The sequence below is a fragment of the Coffea eugenioides genome, chromosome 11 (genome assembly GCF_003713205.1).
Source record: "Coffea eugenioides isolate CCC68of chromosome 11, Ceug_1.0, whole genome shotgun sequence".
Lineage (NCBI taxonomy): Eukaryota > Viridiplantae > Streptophyta > Magnoliopsida > Gentianales > Rubiaceae > Coffea > Coffea eugenioides.
This window is the reverse complement of record NC_040045.1, coordinates 49,072,636-49,098,560: the sequence shown is the minus strand read 5'-3', so window position 1 is coordinate 49,098,560 and position 25,925 is coordinate 49,072,636. Positions and strand designations below refer to the sequence as shown.

General features: G+C 37.8%; 4 protein-coding genes across 8 annotated transcripts; 1 reads left to right on the top strand and 3 right to left on the bottom strand.

Moving 5' to 3' along the window:
* Positions 1-417: 417 nt before the first annotated feature.
* Positions 418-5,252, bottom strand: LOC113753478 (mini-ribonuclease 3-like). 5 transcript variants are annotated; one of them, XR_003465042.1, is made up of 8 exons: positions 4,420-5,246; positions 4,171-4,301; positions 3,724-3,813; positions 2,673-2,725; positions 2,116-2,218; positions 1,482-1,617; positions 792-923; positions 418-692 (listed from the first exon to the last, which is right to left on the bottom strand). XR_003465042.1 is itself a non-coding variant. In XM_027297637.1 (7 exons), the coding sequence occupies exons 1-6, from the start codon at positions 4,673-4,675 to the stop codon at positions 1,501-1,503; spliced, it is 750 nt and encodes a 249-aa protein (XP_027153438.1). In that variant the 5' UTR covers positions 4,676-5,246; the 3' UTR covers positions 418-923; positions 1,482-1,500. The 5 variants fall into 5 exon arrangements, 3 of the variants coding, with proteins under 3 accessions (XP_027153438.1, XP_027153439.1, XP_027153440.1); XR_003465043.1 differs by having other exon boundaries at positions 418-652; XM_027297637.1 differs by having other exon boundaries at positions 418-923.
* Positions 5,253-5,354: 102 nt separating this feature from the next.
* On the bottom strand, positions 5,355-9,296 carry LOC113753477 (alpha/beta hydrolase domain-containing protein 17C). Its single transcript, XM_027297636.1, has 7 exons — positions 8,422-9,296; positions 7,867-7,903; positions 7,528-7,764; positions 7,353-7,400; positions 6,567-7,006; positions 6,373-6,458; positions 5,355-5,692 (listed from the first exon to the last, which is right to left on the bottom strand). The coding sequence occupies exons 1-6, from the start codon at positions 8,721-8,723 to the stop codon at positions 6,386-6,388; spliced, it is 1,137 nt and encodes a 378-aa protein (XP_027153437.1). The 5' UTR covers positions 8,724-9,296; the 3' UTR covers positions 5,355-5,692; positions 6,373-6,385.
* Positions 9,297-12,810: 3,514 nt separating this feature from the next.
* On the top strand, positions 12,811-15,173 carry LOC113754023 (F-box/kelch-repeat protein At5g15710). The gene is made up of 2 exons (XM_027298336.1): positions 12,811-13,111; positions 13,211-15,173. Exon 2 carries the CDS (start codon positions 13,447-13,449, stop codon positions 14,761-14,763), a length of 1,317 nt encoding a protein of 438 aa, XP_027154137.1. The 5' UTR covers positions 12,811-13,111; positions 13,211-13,446; the 3' UTR covers positions 14,764-15,173.
* A 7,744-nt stretch (positions 15,174-22,917) lies between these two features.
* LOC113752807 (GDSL esterase/lipase 7) lies at positions 22,918-25,510 on the bottom strand. Its single transcript, XM_027296863.1, has 5 exons — positions 25,261-25,510; positions 24,708-24,835; positions 23,904-24,149; positions 23,282-23,534; positions 22,918-23,132 (listed from the first exon to the last, which is right to left on the bottom strand). Exons 1-5 carry the CDS (start codon positions 25,508-25,510, stop codon positions 22,918-22,920), a joined length of 1,092 nt encoding a protein of 363 aa, XP_027152664.1.
* Positions 25,511-25,925: the final 415 nt, after the last annotated feature.

Genomic DNA, 25,925 nt, shown 5'->3' with positions numbered 1-25,925 from the left:
CAATTACAAGAATGTAAAAAGAAGCGAAAAACAAAAGAAATTGGAAAAGGATTGTAGCAAAGCACGGAATGCGGCCATGAAAACAAAAAGGACAATGCAGAGGCCCATTTCCATTTGTTAAAGAAAATGCCCTAAAACTAAAAGTGTAAGTATTGCAAACACCTTCTCTCTTTTTGCTTGGATTTTAAATTTTTGCTTGGCAAATACGAAAAATCTAATTTGGTTAAACCGAGCGGAGGACAGTTAAGTTTTAACCCTGATTTTCCATATGGTACTTTATTATGTCAAGTTACCATTCTGATTTCCAACCGTTCAGGACTTCAAAAAGTGGTTCAATTTTCAGGTTTTCCCTTAGCTGCCAGCAACGCTGAGTTAACAGCGGTCGCGAAAATGGCAAAAAAGAAAAGTGGGGAGTGCAGCAAAAGAAACTGGATCACGCATAAATATTTAACAAACAAGAAAAAGTGAACACTGAAATTCCAAAGCATATTCGAGCAGAGTTTAAAGCATGATCCGCTTCGGATTTTTCAACTTCTGTAGTGATGTTCAGACGATAGCTGGGCACTGGGTACTTGGTCCTGGCTATAGCCTATATCATGTTGATCTTGGCATCTGACAGTTGTGTTCTGAAACACCAATGTGCAAAAAGGAGCTGTACCAAAATATCAACAAACGTTCAAATTGTTCTATGCCTGAGAAAAGTTATGCGAGTTACTTTAGTACTGCATCTTTCTAGTTAAGGACCTAAAATGATTTTCAACTACTAGGAACAATATAAGAATGTATTTTACCATCAGGCAATGCAGAAGTAAAAAGGGCCAACTATGAAAATTTGGAGCAAAAGATTGTCTTTCGTCATCACCATCGCCAAATTGCCATTGTCTGCGACATTGAAAATTCACATAACCCGCAATTCTAGTTGCCTGCAGGAAGACGAGCAACAGATGAGGCTATCAATTAAAAAGTCTGATTGCCTGTAAATACAACATCTGCATCCACCAGGAACCTGGCAGAAATTTCATTCAGAGACTGCCCTATTAATAAAAAACACTTGTACTAACTACATTCAGAGCAAGGCTCAAGAAGAACTAAAAAGATGTTAGTGTTTGGATAGGAGATTATTTGAATAATTACTATAGCATCTTTTATAATGTGATGTATGTGAGATCAGAAGTTGATTGGAAATTGAGTTGATTCGAAATTGTGTTTGTGACGTAAGCAAAATAAGTTAAAATGCATCTGAGAAGCAATCAAATGAGTTTGGATAAAGTTGCTTAATGTTTATAACTGTTGACTGAGCATTTTGTTGTTTTTACCCCCAGATTATAAAAGAAGCTCCATTTTTACCTCAACTCAGTTATTCTCTTGCAACCCAAAACTGTGAAAAACTTATTTTCTATAATTTCTAACACTGAAGCATTCATGCATTACAATGGGCAACTATATAGCAGGAGTTGGATATAACACGAAACTCATTGTACTTTTTGGGATATAAAAGTGCTACTTCTTACTGTCTTCTTCCTTTGGAATTGACTGGTTAGAAGCACCAGAACAGAAGCCCAACATCAGCATGATCTCCTCTAAACGTTCAACATTTGTCAGATACAGATAGCCAACCTACAATTGACATAAAACTGTTTCACTTGAAATCAAAACTTTGTGGTAACAGAGATAAATTGTAGGAAACAAAGCATCTCATTAGATATGGTCATAGAGAAAAGAATCTCAGAATGATTGTGGAACACATTCGTAGAATGCCCAATAAAAGTTGCTTTTTCATGGGGAGAACCACAGAGGATAACATGCTTAGAAACAACCTAATCTCAACTCTTTGCATCAATAAATTTAAGTATGGAGCTGTAAATGACTGCGTACCAAATTTTGCAAGATAAATGAGGTGATACAAAACAGATGCATAACATTGAGATAATTGACCAAAGTTTAACACAAGAATGACATGAATATTTTTAAACAATGGTTTGCTCTCCTAGTATCATCCCAATAGAACTGACAAACTGAAAATGGAGGGAAAAACATGAAAGTCAATCAACAAATTTCTTAACATACGTATACATCTATGAATACTCATATGTACAGTAAGTAGGAAGAACTAACAAGAGTTTCCAGTGAAGAGGCCCTGTTGTAAACAGCCACCCCAGCACGCTTTTTGGTCCTTGTTTTTGATGAACCAACATTTTTCCCCCAACGAAGCACATCCCTGCACAAAGTGCTTATCAGATGCCACACTTAAGACAACTGCAGTTGTAATAACATACACACAACTTCTGGAAAACAATGATCATGGTTCCCAAGAAATGGCAGCAGCAACTTGAGATGAAATTGCTCCCCAGTGCAACGGAAACATAGAAATCTCATAGAGACACTTTTTCTCTTAAGATTATCAACTTTGGGACTTTCATAGTTGTTTTTTCCATTGTCTTAGGGCCCAGGAAGCAGGACCGACAATCTACAATATTATTATTCTTCAGAAGTTTGTTTCATCTGATAGACTAGAATATCAACAATTTCCCCTTTACTTCGGTGTAAATGAACTTTGAGTTCTCTCTACCCTCGAGGGAATGACTATGCCTATTCATCTGCAACAGAAGATACGTTTGCATACAATTTAAAATTCTGAAGAAGCACTTTTAAGAAATAAACATAACACCAACCTTTCTTGTTCTGACAAGAAATCATCATTAATAAGTTTTTGCAGCATCGCATCCTGAAACATAGCAAGTACATCAAAAAAGATTCTAAACATATTTGTGCTGGGAAACAACAAGGAATATGCATTTGAATCGGGAAGAGAAAAAACAAAAGAAATGGAAGTCAATATAGAACGCAGACATAGATTCACTCTTTATTCAGCTGAACCAACTCTCTTATGCAACAAGTAGTGAAAGAATGGGAAACCAATTTAAAGAAAATGAAAAGAAACTTTTTCTTTTCCTTTCCTTTTTTTTTTTTTGGGTAAAACTACAATTTGAACACTTTCTACAAAAAATGATAAAAAGCCTAAGATATGAATACAGCACTAAACCACGCTAGGGATGGATGTAGGCCTGTCAACGGGTCGGGTCTAGATCCGGATCCGGACCGGATCCGTGAAATTATTGCGGGTATGGGTAGGGATTTAATTCCGTTTCCCGGATCCGTTTTGTCAAACAAAAAAACGGGTCGGATACGGAATATAGTATTCCGGCCCGTATTAGACCCGGATCCGGATATAAATGAATTAATAATTTAAAAAATATATATTTATCAATATAATTTGATTAGGGTGATGTATTTTAATAAAGTTAATTTGATTTCTTTTCTTATTTGGTTTTTTCTTTGCATTAGTTAGAAATTAGTTTACAAATATATTATTTTCTCATTTTTATTAGAAATTATAAATTTTAGTAAATTTATTCGGGTAGACCCGGATCCGGATCCGGAACATAGAATAAAAGGCCCGTCGGATAAACGGGTCGGGTCCGGATCCGGCATAGTAATTCGGGTCCGGGTCCGGAATAATGAATTCCGGCCCGGACCCGGCCCATTGACAGCCCTAGATGGATGGCAGCAAAATATGTGGTCTTACAAGGATTTCTATGCTCATGAGATTGCTTTCTTCAACAATCTTTGTAACTTCATAGAAACAAGTACAACATACTAGACGCAATCTAGGCAAAAACTTCCTCAGCTTATATGAAAAGAAAACCAGAATTCTATTCTTACTTGGGCCTCACAACGCACAACTGCCGTCACACGATCATTGTATTCTTCAATATTCAAAGGAGGAAAAAGAAAGTGTCTTCGAGCATATAACTGCATCATCAGATTCAGGAAGTAGTAAAAGCAAAACAGATTAGTAAAAGAACCAACCTTCAAAAGAGAAAATCATTAGCTCTCTAACCACATAAAAAATCAGAGCAGCTAACTTATTAAATTCTCGAAAATTTACTAGTGTGGAGTTATCAAAAGAATATTCTTTCTTTCGTATACAATTTTTACTCGCAAATTTTCAGGCCGAGAATCTGATTAGCACCAAGTTATGGCAACAGCAGTAGCCATTCTGATACTTACCAAATACCATCAACTTTCCATTGTTATTTAATTTAACTCTCAAACTCTTCCTGAACTCCCATCCCCAAGTTTAAAAAGCACAGCAAAGAAGAAGAAAACCTCGTAAATGCAGTCTCCAATGTAAGCCAACGATGCCGCGTTGAAAACAGAACGAGGCTTCTCCACCTTGGGAGGACTGGGAAGCCATCTCTCGTATCCCAAGTACGTCATTTCACTTTCACAGAGAGTCCCTATCGTAATAATACCCCGCAGCTAATTCAAATTGAATTTAAAGAAAAAAAAGGTGTATTCTGGGCCTCTGTACAATAATTGCGTTTTAATTACTTGTAACTAGTAATTTAACTATACCTTTGGCGGTGGTAGAGGAGGGGGCGGGAGTGGCGCGTTTCAGGAGGTCGGAAACCGATATGCTGGAGGTGGAAAGCGTGGGAGTCAGATCAAGTTGGGGTTTTTGGGGTTTAGCAGGGTAGGTGCGATGTGGGTTATAAGGCAATCTCTGCTTGGTGTCCACTGATGACGTCGTTAGCGCTGCTGTTGGTGTTTTCCGATTGGGGTGCACCAGGAGTGTGCCCGAGAGCGAAAGCCTTGGAAGAGCCGCAGCCATGGCGGCGTTTCTGTGTCTCTAATTACTATATAGGATTTTAACCTCTACTGAAGTCGTCGAATGCTTTATTGTTACAAAATGTTGCTGAACTTGAGCCTTTGTAAGTGAAATGGAAGCTTGAAAGAGAAGAGGCGAAATACATTATAGGTACTATATGGGATTTTACGACTTTAAACCTTTATAGTTTTGCTCAACATTGTGAGTTGTGACAAATTCGACGGCTGTCTTTGCACTTACCGGAAAAATTAGCTGCCATCTACCACCACCTCCTCCTGTCATACATATATATACAATACATATATATACACACGTTCTGACAATGAAATGGTTAAACAATGGTCTTTGAACCCAAAACTCCTTCGTTATATGGGGTGCTTACTTCTTGATGCCCATTGGCTGAAGAACAAGCCTTTACTTATTTATTTATTATTTCTGTATGCTTTTTCTTCCTGGGTATGCAAGACATTGTCCAATTCCCAGGTAGAGATGGATAGAACGTCTTCCAACTTAGGAAATGTGGATTATACCCACCAAGGCGTCAAGACTGGAAACTGAAAGACGAGCGGAGCAAGTTAAACTACAGTGGAACCCTGTAAAGATAAAGTTATCAAAATGACACCATGACCAGGCCCCTGATTCCTGCCCTTCCACGGCCACCAGCTCCCTCACGGAATAAAAATTGAAGAAAGGAAAAGCCATAAATTAGTTGTTTCCCTGCTATACATCCCAACCCCTTCTTAATTTCCCAAGTAATTTCCTCAAAATATGTATAAGTTTTCGAGTCTTGTGAGGTCAATGAACGCATATTTGTACAAATCATCCAAGCTAGGCAAACCTTTACATGGAAGAGAAAGTTCTCAGTAGCCTTAATTCTTTGAAGCCATTCAGCACATGTGATCCATAGAAAGCGCACAGACAACAGAAAGAAGGCAAGCCTGGACCAGTTTAAAATTCACCATGACAAGCTCAGCCAGTTGACGAGGAACATGGAACTTGGTCATTCTAAGCGTGCATATCCTGATAAATATTAACCATACATCAAGAGAGAGAACCTTTAGAACACAAACTGCAAGCATTTAAGGCTTTAAAAAGAGGAGATTTCTTGTATCAACTTTTTATAAAAAAACATATAGGTGATCAATGCATGTGTCTGTGGTCTTATCTTGTGCACCGATGCCACTCACCAATCTAATAATAGGGATCTCTATCTCCTACCCTCTGAATAAAGGGATAGATGACCTTACCTCGTTTCCATTTTAGGGTGTGGCTAAACTAGTAGCCCTAGACAAAGCAAAATTTAGAAAAGAAAAATCACAAACACAAGATGTTGCATGACTGAGCAATAGAGTCACTAATTTCTTGCACAAAGATTGCATGATTAAATGACATAAATTCCAAACATAAAAGTGCCAAACTTAAACGGGTATTTATACGAAATTAGGATTAACAATGATGTTTTTATTCTTCTTCCAAACATATTGAACTCGACTTATGTATTTTATGGAAGAAGAATAAAGACATCAATACAGTATCTAATTTTGAATAAAATGAACAATATTGGAGTAAATAAGCCAACAAACTTAAACTGCTTTACTGCAATTATGGACATAGCATAAAGGAGATCTCTCACTGGACAATCAAACAAATTGTTGGCCAATGAAAAGAGCAAATAAGATAAAAATATCTTTTACACCGACCTTTCCTTCATCCTCAGATCTTTGCTCCTGCAGGCTTGAAACAATCAATATTGCACAATACTGCTGATCTCATCATCTCTCCAAAGCTGCACCACCGATTTTAACAGTCAAGAAAGAAAGCTTTTGCATCTATACTAATATCCCAAAGTTCAAAAAACAAAAAATGTAAGCTTAGGCAGCAAAGTTAATCCAACCGGTCAATGCTGTTCCTAGCTCTTTCCGGCTGTTCTGAGCTATTATTTGCTTTTTCAGAAAAATCCACACTCTTTCGAGATCTTTCTCTCCTGTCAACACTGGCTCTTGACTTCTCTCTAAGGTCTGACATTGCTTTAGGTTTCTCCCTCTGGTCAATACTCAGCCTAGACTTCTCTCTCTGATCCGTGCTTGATCTAGGTCTACAATCTGTGCTGTTACGGGCAGCGTCCATTTGATCTGAAGGTGGCATTGAACCACTTCTAAAATGCGATGACTTCTCTATAGCTGATATAAATTTCTTCAGATGCTTAATATACTCGGGATAAAGCTCCAAATCACAATGGTTGCCGCCTTTTACCCATAATGGCTCATATTTCTCTTTACATAGCTCCCAAAGCTGCTTGCCATGAGAGCAATCCACAACGTCATCTGCTGTTCCCTGTAAATGCCAAAAGCAGCATATCTAAGAACAGCAACTGGGAAATTTCCAATTTGAGAAGGTCCAGCTGCATTGCATGGTGAATCACTATATGAAATTATTGTACAACATTTATGCCACTGATGAAGCCAACAAGGAATACCGGCAAAGGGGTTTTCCATTTACTATTGCAAAATGTCAAAAAAAACAAAGGACAAAGAAAAAACAAAGTAAGTTACCAACATCATAAGAAAAGAAAATGCAAAATAATTACACTAAAATTCCATCTTGTCCCAATTTTTTCTTTTGAGTGGAGAAAAACTCCTGATACAGCATAGACAATGGTAGAACAGCAGATAATACTTACATGGATTACCAAAACAGGACACTGAACCAATGGTATTTTCTCGATATTCTGCATTTCATAAAAACAAAGGGAAAAAGAAAAGGCAGAGTTAAGCAGGAATGAGAATTGAGTGTGGGTAAAATTGATCAGACATGAGGACTGGCTTCACATTCATAGTCACGTTAAAGAATGCTACCTTGTATATATCAAACCAATAAGTGCGCTTCACTGGATACATAACACGAAGACCAGACATGATTGGACTGTGAAGAACCACAGCCCTTAACCGTGATAATCTGGATGCCAAATCCAAAGTTGGACCACTCCCAACAGATTGCCCATATAATATTATATCTTCTTCGTTTGCCCCATATTTCTCCAGAAGACATCTATATGCCGCTTCTATGTCAGCATAAGTGTTCTGCTCGCTTGGCTAGTACAAATATTAAAACAGACAACTTAGTCGAGCATGCCCTAAATCAGAAACTACTTCGAAATGGAAGAAAAAAGTTAGACTCAAGACTCCATACTCTACCTTTCCAGTAGACTGTCCATATCCTGAATAGTCATACCTGCCCAAAACATTTTAGGGTAAACAAATCTCAAATGTCAGGATGTGAATAAGTTTAACATGCACAAGCATATATAAGAAAGCAGTTCTACTTGTCGTCTCTGCACAAAAAGTTGCCTTCTTTTCATCCACCTCACCTCGACAAGGATAAAAAAGGATTAAAAACTAAAACCACTTGAAATATAAGCTTCCCTAACAATTTCAAGTCTTTTAAATTGTCAGAGAAAAGCAATATAATCAGGCATGAGCTACTGATCCGCTCCCAACAATCAAATACCAATTACTATCGAAACATAAAAAATAAGCATCGCAAAATGGTTAGAACTCGCGGTCAATCTCCCCTGTCAAAAAAATAAATAAAACCAGTAACTCTCCAGTGGCCCATCACGAACTCAGTAGCTAAATCTACCGCACTCGCTTTCATGGTTGCATTAAAAATCAAATCTTTTGTAGCAGTGACATATGAATACATGCATGAATGGTCTGAAAACAACTGGGAGTAGCCAAAAAAGAGAGCACCCCATCAAGTTGACGCGTAGATGAAGGCTGAGTTCGCTGAAGAGGTCATACATCTGGCCCAGATCAGCAGCGTTGCCGTGGGAGTAGAGCAAAGTGAGGGACGCAGCCGGGTTTTTAAAGTAGAGAGCCACAATCCGGGTCCCCCTCTTCGTCGCCAGCCTCAAAACGTCGACGTTGTCCCTCTCGGCGACTCCCGTCATCCTCAATTTCCCGGTCCCTTCGTCCTCTGCCACCCCATACGAGGGTGGATTCGGCGGAAAAAACGCAAACTTGGCAGCCATCGTGGACGTCACGGCCCCCATCCCTCCCTCCAATGTAAATAAATATACCTCCGAATAAATCAAATATATCTATACTTAAAAAACCTTCTCTTCTTGTAACATTAGAAAGGATTGCGGGATTGGGAACATAGAAGGCGCTCCATATTAATGTTAGGGCTTCTACGAGCTAGATTAGATTTGTGCATACAATAATAAACTCCTCCACCATCATACTACTAATAATATAGATATAGATATATATAGATATATTACGCACTACTAATAAATTACAAGAAAATAATTTTAGCCGTAATACATACAAAAAAGAAGTGTGTATAGAAATGTATATAGATTTACAAAGAGGGAGAGAGTTTGAACGGAGGTGGGGAAGGAAAAGAGGAGGGATTTCCTCGCCGTTAAAAGGGAAGGAGGCACGTGAGATTTAAGGACATGAGTTTTTGGAGCGGTCCAGGTTGTACGAAAAGATGGTGATGTGGATCTGGTTATTTGACACGTGTGGGGGGCCGGGGGGTTCGAGGAAAATGATAAATTTTTTTGAGTTATAAAAGATGAGACAGTTTAACGGCTTCGACAGGATGATGGTGTCGGAAGTGGGAAGTCTGGGCCGGGTTGAGGGAAGACTGGAAGAGGTCCGTCCGTCGGGAACTTGGGTCCGACATCCCTTTGCCTGATAGCTAGTTTGCTGTGCTTTGTCCTTTTCGATTGTTTGAGGTAGTAGCATGTGTGTGTAAGTATCTATGATGGAGCCAGTAGTGGTAGTAGAGTGTTTCTGTGATTGGCTGTGGATGGATGGACTTATCTGATGACTTGGAGGATTTGGTTTGTTGGTTTAACGATAAATAAAATATGACACGTATGTGATTGCAAAATGTGTTTATGATATAAAGTAAGTAGATAAATTTGTGTAAATAATTTAGGTTGTGTTTAGATTATATTTTTTTATATTATTTGTAGAAAAATTACTGTAACGATTTGATATATGTGAGGTAAAAAGGTGATTGAAAAATATGTTCACCGAAAACGTAGCAATTTTTCTTTGAAAAACGGCTGTCCAAACAAGGTCATACTATCTAAACACACTCAACTCAACTATTCTTGTGTACACCCCTCAGGGTTGGCTCGGCTGGTGCTGGAGGTGTCTCCTTAGGTCCTGGCACCGTGTGGTCACAGTTCGATTATCGTCTTGTGTCTTCTGGGGGTGGGGGCACAAGTGAAGTGGGAATAGTCGAACCCGGAAATATAATCCGTCAAATCCCGGATACCCACTACGTCAGGGAAAAAAAAAAACTATTCTTGTGGACATTGCACTGTTGTATTGGGAAAAGTAGAGCTGTAGTACTATTGGGACAGATTTTAAATATTTCTTAAAAAAATAAAAAAGGTCAAAAAATCGTTGCTTTTGCCTTGGGAATTGTTCAATATCTTCGGGCTGATTGGAACTTCAGAAAGGAAACTTTGTAAACACGCTGAACTTAGACCATTCTGTTTTGAAAATTAACGAAAATGGGAACTTTTTTTTGAAGGAGATATATAGAGAATCTCGTGTTTATATTTTTTCCTTTCAAGGCAAAAAAAAAGAAAAACAGAGAGATACACGCGATCAATTGGAATTTTTCTAGTTAACATTAATCTACATTTCTTATAATGTTAGCTAGTAGCCTAATATGTGAAATTTTCGAGTTTATTACCACAATGATCTTCCTCCAATTTATTCCCTTGTTAGTATATTTGTTGCCGTGCGACTTTAAATATGAAAAACTAATCACGCTTAAACTTCAGCTCTGGATTTTTGGTCAAAATAATCTAGTTCTTAAAAAATAATTCCAAAGCAATTATCTTTCAGTTTTTTTCCCTTGTTAATCCATTTATTGTCACATACGATCCTATTAAAAGAAAAGAATCACTTGTAATTATTTTTCCTTATATTACGAGCTTCCTTCTTCTTCTTTTTTTTGTCTATTTGGTGCCATGCATATCGCCGCACCAGATTGCAAACCCATGTTACATGTATATCCTATTTTTCGGTTGTATTCCGCATTTGTTCTTTTGTTGTCATTATTCCTCCTTAACATTATTCTTGAGGTTAGATCACAAGTTTCTTTCTTTTTTTGTTGTTACGTGCATTTTCATATGCACTGAACTCTTGACTTTATACATTTCACGAAATTTCAGAAAAATTGAATGTATGACACACTAGTAATTATTCCAAAATAATGATCATAGTTTAGCGTGAACTATACAAGTTAAATTTTAAAGGAAAAGAGAAATAAAAAAATTGCTTTTTTTGACCCATCATAAAAAATCTAAGCAAGTCATAATTGGCATTAGAATAAACACCAAGGTTAGTGAGTAGTCGTTATTTAAAGGAGTTATATTTATGCATTTTAATAGTAAAAAAAATCATTAAATAACACAATAGATCTCTAAAGATTTTCAATTTATCTGTATGGCAATTCATCACACACATGGTAAGAAAATTTTTTTAGTTGCTATGATTATTTAAGAAATTTATAAATATGTTAAAAATTTCCTAAAGGTAGACAATGAATAATAAATAGAGAAGAAGTAGCAAAATTTGAGCTATTGAAAGATAATTAAGGATTTGTCTAATGTGAATTAACAATTAAGCTCTTAAGATTAGTGATTGACATTTTAATGGGATTTGCCTCTCAAAATGAAAGAAGATAAAAGCGAAAGTTTAAGCGTGATTAGTTTCCCATATTTAAATTCCGTGTGGCAACAACCATATTAGCAGGGAAATAAATTTTGAAGCTGCATTAGTTTGGAAATATTTTTTAAGTGGAAAATTACTGTGGCAAAATTTTCCATCTTGGAATTACGCCGGACCATGCCCTACAGTCCTACACCGCCATGTTACAATGAAGCAATGCAAGTACTAAAAACCAAAAGATGACGCTGCCTCCTTTTGTTTTTGCTCAATTTTTATTTCATTTTTTCCAACAATAGAGAAGAAGAAATTTTAAACCTAATCCTCAATCAAACTCAAAAGACAATTGCTGACTTTCAAGTTGGATCAAGGGACCTAAACTCTCATCACTCAACCCTCACTAGACCGATGTGGGAGAAAGGAGAGAGGGAAACACTCAGACCGAGGCTAGTTCAATTTTTATTTCATGTACTCATTAAAACTGGACCACAATGCTAAGGCGGCATATTCAAATTTCGATTTGTGGAGTTCTGCATACTATTTGCAGGAGCCATGTAAATAATTAATCCTGACAAGCAGCCAATGGCCAGCTAGCCTCCTCTTTATCCCCTGCAAAAAAAAAGGCCAGCCAACTTCTTCTGGGCCGGTAGGGCCTCAGCCACCGTAGACAATATATATCCTAGCGGAGCCCAACCCAATCATGTATACGTCCATATACCAACAGGCTTTTGCAATGCTCCCAACAACACCAGTTCACCTGAGACGAGAGAAATGTTAACCGAAAACGCCCCATGAAAGGAGCCTCCCTCCGCTGAAGGGGAAAAAGAAAACATCCCAATATTTGACTACTACTTTGGGAATGTGATGTAAACAACGAATTAACCATCAATAAATTGTCTTACTCTCAATGTTTGGACAAATTCGAGTACTTACTAGGTCATTTTTTTAAAGCTATTATTTATGAAGAATAACAGGTGCAAAGGCGTGGTTTGCAATGGATTGTGCTTCAGTGTCTTGATTAATTACAGTTACAGACTGAAAAATGGACAATTTTAGATTTACATTCATATAAAGGCACAACTTATTACAATGCTGAAGATTGCAACTTCTTCACGCTTTCAAAAAGTTCAGTCACGTAAAGATGCAAATATTATGGTGCAAGAACACCATTCATAAACCTTGGCTTGTGATGAGTCACGCAAAAGCGCGAACCAACCTTGCTCATAATTTTCACGCTTTTATCCACGTCATCTGAAGGAGGCCGGCATAAACGACCGCGATTTCAAGAGCTTATTCCTTGATGCCATGACGCGCTCTCTGAAGCCTTGTGATTTGAATCGGCGTGGCGAGGACAGCTGTAAGTTAGCCCAAAACTTCATACATTTTTTTTTGAAAAAAAATTTCACACGTTAACTAGAGTAACGACAAAAACAATCAAACGTCGAGTTAAGTTACAGCAGACACCGGCAAGACATAGAATATGAGTGAATGGGGAAAAAGTACATCGACCTATGCCTGTTGAGTAAGATTCTTGCTACCTGAACAAGCCCACTAGAAGTGTTGATTTTCACGATTATTTGTTCATCCCCGAGGTAACCCATCTCAGATTTTCCTACAAAGTTTCCATTTCCCTTGTATGCTTGTGCTGATAGCTCCGTCAAGATTCAACTTTTTGTTGACTTCATCCCGTTCTTCACTGAGAGTTAATTGACGGGATCTATAGAGTAAAAGGCATTCACCGGTACAGTGAAATTCCAGCTGTTCTTTTGATTCTTTGAGCTTTCAGTCATTAGGCCCGTGGCTTATCTGATCTAACTGTATATTTTTCCAATTGAAGCAGCATTTCCCATTTTTTGGTGCAGTCTTTCTAAAATTAGGGATTGCATATGATGTTTGATAACATCCAATATTCAGTTATTCGGGTTTTAGGTATTTGCTTGGATGAGATTCCGTCTTCGTTTGGTTCTGATGCTATCTACATAGTCATGGATGTTCAATTGGATGGGGCCTAGGAAAGATTCAATTTTGGCTATTCAAGTCAGCAGATGATATTGGGATAGTGGGGGTGTTGGTACCATGGTTGAAGTGGGGCAATCTTCTGAATCAGGGTTTAGATTGCCATATTCTCGACTGGTTAGAAATGGAGCTCTTCGGGAGGAGGATAGTTTTCAGAGGCAAGCGACCAATTTTGGGGGCAGTGGGTCAAGAAATACTAGCCCACTGGGTCGAATTGGGTCAAGGAACACAAGTCCTTCGAGGCAAAAAGTGATTAAGACCAAACCAAGGGGATTAGATGAAGAGACGGTTGCCACTTTTAACAAGGCTGTTCAGCCGGATGTTCAGATGGAAGACAACATATGGGCAATGCTACCTGAAGATTTGTTGAATGAAATCTTGGCTAGGGTACCGCCTTTCATGATATTTAGACTTCGATCTGTTTGTAGAAGATGGAATTCTATTTTGCAAGATAATAGCTTTTTGAAGTTTCATTCGCAAGTGCCCTCTCATGGACCTTGCCTTCTGACTTTCTGGAGGAATCCGCAGACACCTCAATGTTCAGTGTTTAGTTTGCCATTAAAACAATGGTTTAGGATCCCATTTACCTTTTTACCGCTGTGGGCATTCTGGTTGGTTGGTTCCTCCGGCGGTCTTCTCTGTTTCTCGGGCGTAGATGGGCTGACTTTCAAGACTTTGGTTTGTAATCCTCTTACCCAAAGTTGGAGGATATTGCCTAGCATGCATTACAATCAACAAAGGCAGTTGATTATGGTCGTTGATCGGATGGATCGATCATTTAAAGTCATTGCAACTAGTGACATATATGGTGATAAGTCTTTGCCAACAGAAGTATATGATTCAAAGCTCAGCAAGTGGTCACTTCATCAAACAATGCCTGCTGTGAATCTCTGCTCTTCGAAGATGGCATTTTGCGACTCAAGGTTGTATTTGGAAACTCTTTCACCACTTGGTCTGATGATGTATCGATTGGATACAGGGCAATGGGAACACATACCAGCAAAGTTTCCTCGGTCATTGCTGGATGGATATCTTGTTGCGGGTACTCAGAAACGCTTGTTTCTTGTGGGGAGAATAGGCCTTTACAGCAATCTTCAGAGTATGAAGATCTGGGAATTGGATCATACAAAAATTCTTTGGGTTGAGATAAGTAGGATGCCACCTAGGTACTTCCGAGCTCTTTTGAGATTATCGGCTGAAAGATTTGAATGCTTTGGACAGGATAATTTAATTTGCTTTACATCTTGGACCCAAGGTAAGAGCCTTCTTTATGATGTGGATAAGAAGGCTTGGTCTTGGATTGCTGGCTGTGCTTTTCAATCATACAACAGCCAGGTCTGCTTCTATGAGCCAAGATTTGATGCATCGGTCTGTTAATTTGGTACCATGTTTTTAAATTAATACGTTGAAGCCTGTCTTTAGTAGTACATCTTTCTAAGCAATAGTCCATTTTGATTAGTGCTGCGGCTTTGGAGGTTGTCGCTTCATCCTTTAATGTTGGAGCAGTACAGGCATGAAGTACCATCAGAGGTGCACCTAGAATGGTCAAATCTGGAGCCTAACGGTGATGAAGAAATTTTGTTGTTAAACTTGTGTATAAAAGACAATGCGGTCCCACATTTTAGGCAGCCTTTCTGAATGCAAGAAGCTAATTCTCCATTTGCCATGCAACCATGATGAGCCATTTATATGGTTATGTGGTTACTTTGTTAATATCTTTTAGTTTTCCATGTCAATAATCTGTTTAGATTGTTGCATGATTAAAATTTCTGCTTCATTTTTTGAGATACTTTGCCATTTTCTCCTCTTTCCTAGTTTCATTTGGTTGCTCTTAATTTCATCTTCTCGCTTAGATTTGGTAAGCCCATTGGCGATGGTTCACAGGTCACTGAAATTGGATATACATGGTAACTTTAAATCAATAAAAAGCTCATTCTAGGGGTTTTGAAGATCACTGCTGATTTGTGCTTTTCTTTTTGACGTGTTCAATAATTTCGTGATGGGAAGTAAGATTTAACTGCTTATTGTTTAACTCTTGTTCCTAGATGCCCTATAATTGTCATTCTTTCTGATCAGATAGTCTTCAGAACCTTTGTCTATGGAGAGAAACTACATGGTCATTTTAGATTTCTGGCTTGTTTCAGTACTTTGCAGCTGCATTGAGTAAAGGGGACATACTCTAACATATAGTCGGACTGTAACAGTATTGATACATAAAGTAGTCGGACGTGAATTAGAGACCTTTAGCATCAGGCCATAATCCCACCGTTTGATTTTCGCTATAGGAAGGCATAAATGTGACTAACCTACCTTATTTGTTGTCCTTTCGCACTTGTCAGTTTCTGGGTTGTGCCGTTCTATGTCCTTAAATAAGAATTGACCTTATTATTGTAGCCTCAAAGCTGTATTGCAAATCCTGTTTCTTCGTAATCAAAAGAATAGTGAAACATGAACTCACAAATAGGGAAAAATTTTGCATAAAGTGAGATAATTCCCTCTTGCACAAACCTTTTCTACATACCCTACCGTCTACATTCTTGGTTGATGTCAAGGAAAAATGTCGAGTCGAGGATCAAAGAAGCTAATATGTTTAATACTGGTCTCCCGAGTGCTTCTACTCTTTCTGTGCTAGTGTCTCTCATTTATTCTAAATTCAGTGAAGGCTGGTTATAAGGAGTTAAGTGATAGGGAATGTCAGACTTGCGTGCCTGAATATCTTCTTTAGGTTTCAGTCACCCGCTGATGCTGCTTTGTAAGTAGTGGTTTGACAACTGCTTATGTGAGGGCATCATTTTATTGGGTTGGTGAGTTCTCAAATGAGAAACAGGTGAAGTACAACTCCTTCCAGATTTTCCTTACAAAAGCAGTTATTTTTTTTATCGTCAAAGAGAGCATAATAATGTAGTTTAGATTGTAGTCATACGTGTCACTCATATATTTGGGCGATATAATCATCTAAGGTCCTGTTTGTTAGTCCAATTCAACACTTAAACTTAATGGATTCAAATCTTAACATATTCAGACCATTTGATAACTAAAAGTTGAACATATGAATAAATTAAGCGGCACTGAATTTCAGAGGTAAAATTTACTCCCAAAATTAAGTGATAAGCTATTCGTTTATGACCGAATGTGATATACACTGAAATTATTACATTTAAAACTTAACGAATTCATGACTTAACGAATTCAGATTTCAGTTTTATCAATTGCACTCAAACGCACCCTCAGCATAACTTTTCTCTGGTTCGGCTTTTACCTTCTAGGAGGGTGAGCCAAGCACAAAGTCTGCTAAAATTACCTGCAGGATCTCGTCGCATTTAACCATGAAGAATTTGTTGTTTTGTCCAAGGACTACAATTGGCCAATTTATTTTCGAAAATCGGGCCAACGGTTTGAGCATTCACAGTTCAAAAACTCTGTAACCTCATATCTACCAAATTCATTAGTTGGAGTTGTTACTTTAATTTGTGAACTTGCGGAGAAGCAGCTTCAAAGATATTTTGTGAGTGCCCAAAAGTTTGCAAGTGAGAAGATGTTTACAGAAGAAAGCACAAGGAATAAACAATATCAGGGGTAGAATCTTTCTTGGTATCGTCCCACTCTAATCTAATGTTCACTACTCTCAACAGCAACAGCAGTGATAAGGATACCGCAGTAAGATACGCTTAAAATTACGACTGTGGCATCCATGTGAAGTGTCGTGAATTCAGAAAAAGGGTTACTAGTTAATGTAATTAATTCCTGTTTCACGTTTCTTCTTACATTATTTTTAGAACATTTTATAGTGCTCCTATAATTTTGTGATTCCCAAAAACAGCACAAAGCTTGTTCATTAATTACGTGGATTACGTCTACGTGTACTTGAAGATCGAGGATGAGAACCTCCTATCTATCACCTTACAAGCCAGCATAGCCTTTTCTCTGGAGCTCAAGTACACGGCAATTTATCAACTTGACCACCATTCATCCGTTTGATTTAATTTTCATCGGCAAATTATCCAAGTTGCCTGATGAATTTTTTGAAGGATATCGAAACAATCAACACCTGTTAAAATTGGAGTATTTGTGAGCACCGAGCAATATATTAAGTAGTAAGTGTACTGGAGGAACTAGAATTAGGGGTGTGGATCGGGATCAAAATTTGTAATTCGGAACTTTGGAATCCGAATTTTTCAAAAATTTGGTATTAGAATTTCTGATCGAATTCGATTTCGAATTCACCAATTCTGAATTCGAATTCGTTCCAATTAGGTGTGTGAATCGGAATCAAAATCGGTAATTCAAAACTTTGAAATCGAAATTTTTCAAAATTTTGGTATCAGAATTTCCGACCAAATTCGAATTCGTTCTAAATTCAATTCAGAATTCGGCAAATTCCGATTTCACTAAATTCATGAATATAAAATTATTATTATTATATAAATGTTATATTACATATGTATATATAAATATTATATATATATATATATATGAAAACGAATTTGAAATCGAAATAAGAATTTCGAATCACCAAATTCAAGAATATAAAAAATTATTATTATAATATATATTACATATATATTATTATAAATGTTATATTACATATATATAAATATTATATATATATATATATGAAAAACAGATTTGAAATCAAAATAGGAATTCCGAATTCCGATTTTGATTTCAATCTTGAAACGTGAATTCGAAATCGAAAATTTCGATTTGAAAAATCCTATTACCGAAATCGACCCAATTTCGTCTAATTCGAAATCGGATATTCCAATTTCCATTTCGAATTACCGAATTCAAAATTCAAAATTCAATTCGAATTCGAGTCAGTAAATCAAAATTTTTTGATTTTACACACTCCTAACTGGAATTGGCGGAGGGGAGCGCTCCTGTGTCCTGACTCCTGAGGCTGGCTCATTCAGCAAGGAAAATACCATATGCAGCAGCAGCCCTTCATCATTTTATTCGAATCAAATAGCCGACCACTAATATTTATTTGATTGAAGGCGGCCAGGAACTCCTCGCAAAGAAATCAGCATCAGAGCCAAAAACAGAGGAAGATGTACAGTGGATTGAAGAAGGCCACGCAGGGATGATGGAACCGACTTTACAACAGGGAACGCTCTTCTCAAGGGATGATCACAAGGCTAATGTTGGGAGGAGGCATGCATGGCCACTGGCCTCGGGTGCCAAAGCTCCTTACGGTAAAGTTTGTAGTTTTTCAATGCATAAACTTGCTCAAGAATCGACACCTATGTTAGCCATTCTATGAATTATCACCTGCTCATGTTTCCCACAGCTCTTCATTTCATGCTAGTGCTCGATGATGTGCCTTGATAAGTGCAGCCGAAGTCCCCCCCAAGTTTTTCCAAGTACACTTGCTTGGCAAGCACACGCTGTGTATTCTTTCTGCCCCGTCGGAGAAGCAGCGCAGAATCTAATGCTACACTAGTATTTTTTCCTGCAAGCGTCGGCACCTTGTTCATTTTTGGATTGAGGATTATTTGTCAAAATTTATTTGCTTACATCATTGTTGCAATTTCCAACACACCTTTTTATCTTCTCAATTACCTTTTTATCTCACATGCATCACATCATAAAAAGTGCTACAATAAAAATATCTCAAATAATTTACAATCCAAACAGAGTCAATTATTATTATAACTCCCTCCGTCCTATTTGATAGTCCTGTTTTCTTTTTTCCTCTGTCCCAAATTATAGTCAACTTTTCAATTAAAAAATATAATTATCTTTTAATTTTTCTAAAATACCCTTGTTCAATATAGGGCTTGTTTGGAAGTGGAGTTTTTGGCCAAGTTTTTTAGCTACTAATTTTTTAACAACTTTTGCTACAGGAACCCCAAAAAATTTATCAAAGTTTTTTACTTACACACTTCAAAATAATACACAAAAAACTTTCCCTTCAACTTTTCTTCTTTTTCCTCCCCCACCCAACCGACCACCACCGCTTCCGGCACCGATAACTATTCCGGCCAACTTTTGCCAGCCTTCCTCTTTTTTTTTTTTCTCTCCCTCCCCTCCCCCTTTGACCGATATGTTGGTTTCCAAAATCTCTTTTTTCTTTTTTTTTCTTTCTCCCTCCCCCCTCCCCTCTTTCCCTCTGCCTTTTTCCCCCTCCCGCAGCTTGGGGAGAAGGAAAATTGCAAAAAAAAAAAAAAAAAAAATTACACTCGGTTGTTGCTGCTTATTCTGCCGGCAAGATAAGGAGAGGAGAGGGAGATGGAACATTGGAAAAAAAAATCATTTCTGTTGCTGCAAAACTCATGTGCAAAACTCAGGTGGTGGCAGAGGGAGAGGGAGAGGGAGAGGGAGGGGTGGCGGGGGAGCTTTTGCAGGGGTGGGGGAGGAGGTGGCGGGGCAGAGGGCGAAGGCGTAGAGGGGGGTGGCGGGGCACAGGGGAGGAGAAGGGGAAAGAGAGGAGAGGGGTGGCGGGAGGTGGCATTGGTGGAGTTGTTGCTGGGGGTGGCGGAGGTAACGGGGAAGGGGGAGGGGGAAGGAAGAAGAAGAAGAAGAGAGGAAAGAAAAAGAAAAAAAAAAGAGAAAAAGAAAGAGAAAGAAAAAAAAGAAAAGGAAAAAAAAAGTTTTTCACCCTACAAAAACTTCTACAAAATTTTTCACCTTACAAAAACTTCTACAAAATTTTTTCAAAAACTTCTACAGTGCACTACAGTAAAGTTTTAGACAAACTCCCAAAAAACTCAGGTTCCAAACAGGCCCATAGATTGTTATTAGTATAATTAAACTACCTTATTTAATATAGATTGTTATGAATGTAACCTACCCCATTTAATACATTTAAATTTTCCAAAACATATTAATATATCAATGAGAATTGATTCTTTTTTTACCATCAATTCAAGTTTTCATGAATAATTAATATAAAGTTGTATTCTATTTAATGTAAAGGCATTTTATAAAAATAGCAACATGCATTTGCTTTTCCAACAAAGTTAACTATTTTTTCTTAAACTGTTTTGAAAAAATAAAAAACTAGAACTATCAAAATGGGATAAAGGGAGGAGGATTATTATCACCATTATTGCTATTATTTTGCTTGCGATGGTGAGGCAACGCTCAACGCAATTGATAATGTATGTGAAATTGCTTCATATGTTTTTGGCTTAATTATACAAAAAATGAAGAATAGTTTCCTAAATCGTGTTCATTTTAAGTTTATATTGCTAAGCATATGATTGGGTAAAAGTGCGATTAACATAACTTCGTCTTAATCAAGAATATATATATATTTTTTTTTGTGATGGTATGGTATCCAAGGACGAACGTCTTATTTTCCCCAATGCTCAGAAACGAATCTCTGACTCAGAGGTTTGCTAATTGACTCCATTATCTAAAATTCCGGCCACAAGTATTATTTAACAGTAACAGCTCACACCTGACAAATTACTGAATCTGATTTTCAAACAGCATTGACTGTGTCTAGAAATTCCCCACACATTTTATTCAAATGACCGAGTGAAGTTTCTATTTTTCTTAATTAATAGTACATAAAATAGTTGAATGAGTTGATCAGTCCGGATGAATGAAGTAATTAACCTTCAAAGATGCCATTGGAAAGATCTTAAACTTTCTGTACTTCAAATGTCAAATCTCTCAATTTTCTTTGTGAAGCCAGAGATCAGAATATCCTATCCTTAGCATACTTATTCAGTTCTAATCTTAAGAAGAAATCTCACTTGTACTCTTTCATTTATGACACTGACATACTCTCCAATACTAATTCTAGGGCTTAAATTTCTGCAACATTACACCTCTGGTGGACTACTTAATATTCAGAAAAAGTATACTAATTTTTCTTATACTAATTATATTCAATTAAAAAAAAAAATCTTTAACTTGTAGTAGTATATTCTGTCGCTTGAGTTTTCCAAAGTTCTGAAATTAGGCAGAAACCGCATTATAATAATGCCAGTTGTAGACAACGTACCCTACCTTTGACTCCTGTCTTAAGTTGAAGTTGGAACTCTATAAAAACCCACCACACTCTGCTCTTTCTGCTGCTTCCCATTTCCTAGTTGAAAAACAAAAAAGACGTTGATGAGTGAAAGGAAGTGAAGTGATCAAGGCATTCATGGCGTCCGTAAGATTTGCTGGATTGATAATAGGGTTTATCATCGTTTCCCTTGCTCTCAAGTACTCTACTGCATGTGCTCATGAAGGTATATATATATACATGTGTGTGTGTGTGTGTGTAAACGCACACTTTCTCAGCAGCAGTAAATATTCATCAGTGGTAGAAACTTATCAGAGTTTAATTACCTAAGCCAACTCTTTTCTATCTTAATTTGTTTCTCTGCAGGAAGTAGAAGGAAGGGAAAGTGGGTGGCAGGGATTGCACCGCAAGGCCATGCACCTTCTAAAAATGTGGGCATCTGCTTCTTATACTTTGGCTTTTAGTAATAATCTCATTATCTGTAATTGGCATATCAGTCTAATTTCCTCGTGTTATGAGACCTAATTAAGGCTTGTTATGCAAAACAGGATCTTAGTGAGGAGACCTCTGCTGCTAAGGTGGTTAACATTGCTGGAAGAAAAGGGCTGAGAGGAAGCGAAATGCAGGTTGATAAATTATCGAATACAGAAAGAGAGAACAAGCTTGGGTACGATAAGAGAAAAATATCAGGTGCGTCTCAAAAGTCCAGAGCCTCCAGCTCTCATGAAGATGCTTCAAAAGCATTTCTTGAGGCAGCCGATGAGGTTGTAAACCTCATGCGCAAGGACTACGGTGTAAAAGATCACCCTCGCCACAGACCACCGATCAACAATCACGAGCCCACTGATTAACAACTGATCAAAGGATTAAGACCGACGACACTGCATATATACATGTCGTTAGGATTAGGCCTCACAATTTTGCCCTGACAAGTGAAGTCCCCCCTAACAAGAAGTCACACCCCTCTTATTTTGTTCCTTGGTTTCACGAGATAGCTAGTAAAGTACTAGTAGAATTTTGTTGCTTCTTTTAGAGTTTCAATATGTTTTGTCATCCTTTGGTGGATTAAGTTTTGGTTTTGTTGTCGTCGACACTACCAAGGCGGCTACATCATGTTAGTAAATCGCTGCAAGGCTCTGTTGTATATAAAAATAGTGGACTACACAAGTCTCCTTCCTTCTGGCTTTTTTTACTTTTATTACAAAGTTCCGTTCTCTGATTCATTTCTCCAGAGAAAAAGGTATATATACATCGGCTTTGAAGTATCAACAGTATGTGTATATACGTTCCTTGTTAAATTGTATGCACCAAGTGCGAGTTCCATACAAGAATTTGTATAAAGATACTACTATCATTTTCTTTGACTATCACTGAAACAGTCTAGATCTGAAGCCTGCACACAAATTAGGCCCCAAACTCCCTGAGTGCATGCGATCTACAAAAGAAGAGTAAATTTATGAGCCAATTAGGATGAGCACAATTTGAAGAGATAAAGGAAAATCCAATTACAATAATCTGGGAAATGCATTGTAAAGATTTTAATCACCTGAACACCATGATGAGGATCTTCAGACTGTTACCAGCTCTTTAATACTATTGGGACTGCATATAGAAGAGTTCCAGATACAGCTTTCCGCAACAACCTTATACACTGCTTCAGTGAGGTGAAAACCATCCCAGAAGTAGTGTTTGTTTGGGTCCGGGCACGGTGGTAGGCCAAGAATGCATGCCGAGGTCCCGTTCGCCCACGTAGTGCAGCACGGATTGCTTGTATCTCGCAAACCTTGGAGCAAAATAAATCCAGAAACGTTAGTTGATACTTGAAAATCTTCAAATTCTTGATCGTACGAGAGGCTGGTATGTACCATACTATTAATCGACGGTGCATGCTCCTGCAGTCTACTTAAAATATGTTTTGGGAGAAAAAATTACCGTATGCTGAAGGGTTTTTAGCAATATCATAAGCAAGGCCATGAATCCGACCAAGAGTGAAATTAGAGCCTGGGAGCTGGGAGCTCAGGTTCTTCAGCAGCGAACTCAGCTGGTCGTTGAACAGTAATACCCACCCGTTAATGTCTTCTACGCATTGTCCACTATGTTTGATATTCCTCGCAATCGATGGAATACACCCAATGGGTCCAATTTCAAACGCAAATATTTTTCTAGCTCCCAATCGATATAGCCTCTGCCGGAACAAAGGGAAAAAAAATGTGCGTGAATGATTGTATAATCCACTAGTAATGGATCCCCCTTTTTTCTTTTTTGCGGACACCAAGATTTGGAAATTCGTTACTTTTCAATCCGTTGGAAGAAAATATTTAAATCACATTGTTGAAACAAAATCCTTCAAAAAAAAAAATCAGAATTGCATCCCCCCCCCCCCCTCCACAATCCCAATCCAACAATTTTGCTTTTTTTTTTCCATTTTTTAAACTTAAAATTAGATGGAAGAATGGTCAAATTCTTGTGTTTGCTCCCTGATATTTCTGAAACTTGGCTTCAGCCTCAGAAGATTTGATAAGATAGCGCGGTAGGAATGAAAAGGGTGGAGTACCTGAAGCTGTAGGGAGAGGGTATCGACGAGATGTTTGGCAAAAGATTGAGGAGAAAATCGTGTCCTGGTGTCATATATTGGTTGAAGATAATTGTTGATGTAGTCATTGCTTCCTATAGAAACCGCAAATAGTGATCTTGACAGGTAAGTTGCAAGCTTTTCTTTGGTCTCATAAAGCCTGGGCAACTCCAATTCAATTGTTAGCTGAAGCAAATCAACTTGCTCTCCAAAACTCAAGCACTGGCCCTGAGAATGTTTGCAATATTGGTAAATAAACTAGGCACCTTAGCATCAAAACAAAACCAAACTCCATAGATAAAGCTTGCTCGTCTTAAGTGGAATGGTGCATACCTAAACGCTACAAAACCATCGAGTTAATGGCACATATTATGAATTTGGGAAACTCTCCCCCTAGGCTCTTTAGCATAATTGAGTTTGGAGCTTAATTTGATGGCAAATAAGCAAGTATGTGTGTGTGACAATTAAGCTTTTGGTATACACATCTAAGATTACACTCAAAGACTTGGATAATTGAATTCAATGTAATTAATGTCAGGGCTTGAAAATTTATTTCTTGTCTTCGCTCATAATTCCCAAAGACATCAGTTAATTTGCAATAAACAAAAATCCAAGGAGAAGAGAAACTGACAATAGTGCATGAACTCATCATCGCCTGTTTTTTTAATGCCAATTAGCCGTTATGTTTAGAAGTTGCCAAAAATAGGGGGAGAAAAACAAACCAGAAAAAAAAAAGGTAAATTATAGGAGTTACAGAGAAGCTGAAAGAGTTATTCGACATCTTACAATGTACTTGCCGGTCTCAGGAAGAATGCCACATGACCCTGAAGCATAATTCAACCCTGGTTGATTTGCTTGTGCAAAACCTCTTAAACTCAAATATGGTGGAATCAATGGCAACCCCAGGAATTCAGCTGGAAAAAAGAACAAATGAGCCAACCAAATAAATAAATGAGAACAAGACTATATATATATATATAGAGGCTGGAAAGAGGACATGTAATTAAAAGGAATCAACTATAAGTTCCCCCCCACCAAAAACGAAAACAGAATAAAACCAACTACTCCTACCACCAGGGAGAGCATTAAAGCTCTCCTTGGATGTAGGTCAAGGGATCGAATCCCTTGACCTGTATTCTTGTCCAAGGTTTTGTGAAAATTTCACCAACGGGTGCAAAGGCACATATCTAGTCTGATAGCGATTCAATTCCCTCCGAATTTTCCATTGATCCAACCCTTTGAGTCCACCCTTTCTCCTTAGTGTAGGTGTATAATAGAATTTATCGTGTTCGAAAAAAAAAAATGAAAACAGAATAAAATAGAATGGATGTGTCTGTACCTACGAAGTCCGCAACGGTTTTTCCATTAGTGAATCTTCCCGTAGGTCCCGTAGGAAAATTGGAACCATAAGGCAAAAAATTTGCTTTAGCAAGAGTTGGCAAAGCATTGTTGTTGCCGCTATCAACCAAGGAATCACCTAAAACATATACTGCTGGCGCAGCAAAATTAGGACCTTTAATGGAATCGCATTTGACGAATAAAATATGATCCGGGATGATTACCATCCACAAGATTAGTAGCAGTGGCATCACGTTATGCAACACTTTGCTCTTACGAGAAATTAACTTCAACATGCCAAGAAAAACGAGTTGGCCAGTGGCGAACAGGAGAATAGGAATTAGTGCAGATGGGTTGTGGGAGGACGGGATTTTAAAGTTATGATCAGATGACAATCCAGCTTGGAAAAGACAAAATTTAAGGAACGTTCGTAAATAGCGTGGAATGGGGCGTGCACGAATTCTCTGGGGGTGGTTAGTTGTTTTTCTTTCAATTCAATTCTAGTCTGTATTAATTTTTGACCAAAAATGCCTGAAACTTTGGATCTTAGCTGTGATGATACAACAATATTCATCGTGCATGCACGCCTGGAGGGGATTAATACAGCAAGATTCACTTTTGCGTGTTCAATGGTTCTCAATCTCGGATGCTACTAATTTTAACAGT